The 5,000-nt window shown below is 33.5% G+C and overlaps 1 protein-coding gene across 1 annotated transcript in view; it reads left to right on the top strand.

Moving 5' to 3' along the window:
• The window catches only part of LOC125024928 (transcriptional adapter 1-like), a 13,975-nt gene that overhangs the window by 951 nt on the left and 8,024 nt on the right, over nt 1–5,000 (top strand). The window contains exons 2-6 of the mRNA XM_047612707.1: nt 516–677; nt 819–953; nt 1,636–1,851; nt 3,089–3,237; nt 3,455–3,617. Of these exons, the coding sequence (XP_047468663.1) occupies nt 516–677; nt 819–953; nt 1,636–1,851; nt 3,089–3,237; nt 3,455–3,617 (825 nt within the window). The remainder of the gene's footprint in view (nt 1–515; nt 678–818; nt 954–1,635; nt 1,852–3,088; nt 3,238–3,454; nt 3,618–5,000) is intronic.

Here is a 5,000-nt window from a genome sequence, read left to right as displayed (position 1 = left end):
AGTTTTGTAGGGCATAGGATAGAATATTCAAACTAAATAGTACCCATGTCAGAAATCAGAGGATTTACCAAATACCTTTCTTCTGGTATACAAGGCTAATGGTGGTATGTAAAGCATTGATGACAGGAGCAATTTTTTTCAGATGCATTTTTGAAATTGTAAATTTTTCTGCTATACTTTATTTTTAAAGACCATGTTTTAAAATATGAATTGAAGTAAAGAAGTAGATAGGATTTACTTTCTTTTTTATTATAATTTATCTCTTATGTATTCTAATCTTTCATGCCAGACTTAGTATATAAATGCTAAGTTACACAAGCTAAGATTTTTTTGAAAAAGGAAAGAAAGTGGGAACTGTTGTTTTGTTTATTCCTTTTTGATAGCTTATTTTGAAATGTTTCAGAAAATTAAGCGCAAAGTTCAGATGTCATTGTGAATGATTTCATTGATTAATTTATATGCTTAAACAAGAGTCAGAGAGGTAAACTGAAACTGATGTCATTTTTTACCAACAGCTGTCAAAGGAGGAATTTGACTCATTAGCAAGAGACCTTCTTGCGATTGATTCTGTACACCTGCACAACGAGTTCCTTTTAGCCATCTTAACAAAATGCCAGCTCTTTAGCTCATCTTCCTCTACCTCACGTTCCGAGTCGTACCATAGGCATGAAGAACAGGTGGGTGCCAGAATTATTAATGAATTGCTTGATGTAACTGTTATAATTTCTCTGTGATAATCTTGCAAAGTTTATTTCTATGATAACTCTATATTTCATTTCATTTATTCTACTAATAATGTGTATTGTTGCCGAACACAGAGAGTGGACACAGGACAAGGCACCTCCAACATGAGGGATCACAATACATCTCTTAACATATACTCGGCTCCAGCTGTCGAGCGCAAAAAGATTAAACCCAAGAAAAAGAACAAAGTTTCACGACCAACACATGATGTAAGAGCTTTTTTCTTAGTTGTTATGGTATTTTAAGAGTGTAGGTTTCTGAGGAGGGAGTATGTGATACAGCTGTGTTATAGATTCAGTGTAACTGCAGTGTAATTGCATCAATTCCAGATTAGAATGAGTGTTGTATAGTTTAGGAATGAATTGAATCTCTCTAACTCTGAATTTGGAATGAAAGTGATTATACTTTTTACTTTATTATTACTATTATTATTATTGTTATTGCTATTTTGAATATTATTATTATTGTTATTGTTTTTAGTTCTACTATTGTTATTGTTTTTTATTACTATTATTATTATTGTTGTTATTGTAATTGACATTATAGTTATTGTTACTAATATTTTTGTTATTATTATTATTATTATTATTGTTATTATTATTATTATTATTATTGTTATTATTATTATTATTCTTGCTGTTATTATAATTGTTATCGTAATTTCTCTTGTTATTGCTATTGTTTATAATATTTTATTATTATTATTATCATCATCATCATCATCATTCTTATTTATTGTTATTGTTATTGTTACTGTCAACATCATCATCATTATAATTAGTGAACATTCATGGAATCTCCTCACCCCTTGACTCCTACCTAGCCTTAGACATTTCTCCCTGCTGTGCCGACCTCACTGATCCAAAGCATTACATGACTCACAATCTCCAGGGTAATTTTGAGCCAGTAACAGTCCAAGACACAGCCCCCACGGCCACCCTACGTGAGCCCCAGGCCATCATAGACTCAGGGGCTGGCTACCTTTCCCGTTCCTTGTGCCTGCTGGATACAGGGCCCCTCAAAGGTCGTTTGTTGTTGGCAGCATGGGACCACGGCATCACGCAAGTAGGGGACAATGTTGCCAACATTCTGCAAGAGGCCACTCAGGTACGTGTCTAAAGGCTTTGCTTTGGGTGGAAGTTGTTTTATCGTTTTGTTTTTTAATTTTGGGGGAATTTTGTTTATTTTATTTTAAGTCAGTTGTATTTTAGGAGACTGTCTCTATTTTCACAGCTGTTTTTGTATTGTCTTGTTGATGTTGCTTTGTCAGTGCTCAGATTTTACTGACATTCAGCTTTGTTATGTTATTAGGTTCAGAGATTAAATGGATAATTTTTACATTTTCCTGAAATACTGGCATGAATGACATCAAGTAACTTCAACCAGAAAGTTAGAACAGAACTTGGATTGTGAATAGCAAATCCTTTTAGTCTACATAGGTCTACGAAATTAACTATTATTATATAATGCGATATTATAACATTGATATCACATTAATCCTTTAAGAACAAGTGTCCATTATGTAGACAGCAGAGGGAGAATGTGGGCAGAAAATAAAGGTTTTCTACTGATATCTTTTTAAAATTCATCTTACACACTTTCATCTACATATTCTTAAAATACAATTTTTTTTTTTTTTTTTTTTGGGGGGGGGGGCGGGTGACTTAAATCAGAGCATATTGAAGTGATTGTTTTTTATGCTAATGCACCACATTTCCTGATCAGATGACAGTGTAACAGGAATATGAATAAAGTGTAATAGGATTTGGTGAAGGTGAGATCAGAAGAACTACCGCACTGTGAAATCAGAGCATTCAATACACGGAACTTGATACTTTTTACTGTGGGATATTCTTTTTGCTTTGTCATACTAGTTCTCCAAGACACAATTGTAGATTAGAAGGGATAAACTGTCAAGTATGGTATGTAAAGTATAGTTGTGCTTTTATTTATATATATTTTTTTTGTTAATTAAACAACTCTTTGAGTATAGTTAGTAGTTAGTCTTATTTTCAATACGAGAATATTATTTCATGAACATACAGTGATTCAACTTTTTGCCAGTGTATTTTTGTTCTTGCTTATTTTCCTTCTTATCTTTTTTTTACTTAATTTTCTTTGTTTCACTTCAAGTTGCTTTTGTCTATGATTATGTGATATTCACTGGCACTTTTATTATATTTCTAGACTTTACTGAAACTTCTCAGGTCATTCAGGTAAAAGATTAAAAACTGAAGCATTTTCTTAAGAGTATATTAGGGATCTTGTTCAAATTGCAATTGAAAGTGAAGATATTTTTAAAGAATTAGCTTAAGGATTATAAGCCATCTTCCACCCACCCTAGCAATGTCTGAAGAACATCCTGATGGCGACGGTGAGCAGACGTCGTGGGTATCGCATGAGAGAAGGGCGTTTCATTCACTCCCTGGGCACAACGCCTCCTAACCCCTGGCTGAGGAATACTGCTTCGCTCAATGACTGGACGAATGAGAGGTGGGTGGGGTTTAGGGGTTAATGCTAATCAAGATTTTTTTTTTTTTTTTTTTCCCTTAAACACCCTGTAAAAGAGAGGCAGCCCCAAAAAATAGATGGAAAAGTAGAGAAACAGACACAGCCTGATGAAAATTTATATGAATGGGCATTAAAAAGAAAAAAAATTGCGCATGTATTTATGTATTGCTAAACACTTAACGCCTTCTATCTCCGCTAGCCTGGGCCTCCCAATGGGTGAGGGAGGGGAGCTGGGTGACCGACCCATCTGGCCAACTGTGGACTCGGCAGACCAGAACGCAGCACACTTGGCTTCCTGCGCACTCCCAGTTGAGAATCCTCTCCCTCCGATCAATTGCTTCGACTTGTTTGAGGCGTTGCAGGTAAGGGGGTATCTTGTGATGTTGGTTCCCCTTTCATTTCTCTCCTTCTCTCTTGTTTCTTCCTCTTTTTTTCTTCTTGTATTTCTCCCTTTGCTCTTTCTTGTTTCTTCATCTTCTATTTTTTTCTTTTCCATCATCATTTTTATTTTTATTTTTTTTTCTAGTTTAGTTTAGGTTGATTTTGTTTTGCTGACATTTGTTTGTTTGGCAGATAGATAGATAGACAGATTATGATAATTTTCCTTCAAACAGATAGACTAATTATGACAATTTTCCTTCAAACAGATAGACAGATTATGACCATTTTCCTTCAAACTGTGTTCTATTGTAAATGAGTTAATTATTTACCAGATGTAGTTATTATAATGTTCTGTAGTTATTATAGTGTGATGATTTATAGTGTAGCTGTTGTACACAAGTTATTATCGAGAATGTGATAATATTATAGGCAGACTTATTATCAGCAACAAGATCCTTTTTTTTTTTTCTTTTTTTTCTCCTCTTCTGTCTTCTGTCAATTTTGCTTATTCTTTTCTTCTCTCTCTATCTGATGATCTGTTTGTGTTATGTATGATACATTGATTATAATGTTGTTGATATACGTATTGGTTATTTAATTGGTTAGCCTATATGTCTTAGTATTATTCATGTATTCCTGAAGAAGATATAATCGAGGCTGTTTAAATACATCTCTTGTATTGAGATGATATTCATTCGTATTCGTACCTTTTCGACAATTGTCAAAAGGAATACAGTTCATTGACTTTCATACTAAATCTATATTATTATAAAAATGTTATTCATTTATTTATTCAGTATTATATTTTTATTTACTCGGTATTATATTTCTATTTATTTAGTATTATTCATTCATCTAGTTTCTTTGATTTGATCTTTATCGTATGGTTATATATTTATTGTAATTTCTGCAGTCATCCAATATTATCTATTTATGTTTAGAATATATATTCATAATTACCCTTTTTATTTATTTTTTCACTTTATTTGTTTCATTTATATTGTTGTTTGGGATTTAAGCCTGGTTGTCCCACACAGCAGATGTACAAATATGATATTTGCTCAGAGAATTGTTAGAGGCTAAAGTTCTGGACTTGCCCCATCCTGGGTATCTCCCACCTCCTCTGAGATCGAAATGAAAGTGTCAGCATCTTCTGCCTTGACTAGAGGCAGAGATGGAGAGTATTCCATTAGAAAAAAATAGTTTCAAAAGTCTGAGGCTGGTTGGAACTAAAATTTTACTGATCATTCAGCTCCATCTCTCATGCTGCAGGTACCAGTCAGTGTCTTATTGCTACAGGTGAAGGTTGTTGAGATTATCATTAGCCACATTAGCCACAGAAGGGAGAGAATGAACTTACTAAT

Source organism: Penaeus chinensis, chromosome 4 (genome assembly GCF_019202785.1).
Source record: "Penaeus chinensis breed Huanghai No. 1 chromosome 4, ASM1920278v2, whole genome shotgun sequence".
NCBI classification, from domain to species: domain Eukaryota; kingdom Metazoa; phylum Arthropoda; class Malacostraca; order Decapoda; family Penaeidae; genus Penaeus; species Penaeus chinensis.
The sequence above is the reverse complement of the archived record's forward strand: the minus strand, read 5'-3'. Positions and strand labels throughout refer to the sequence as shown.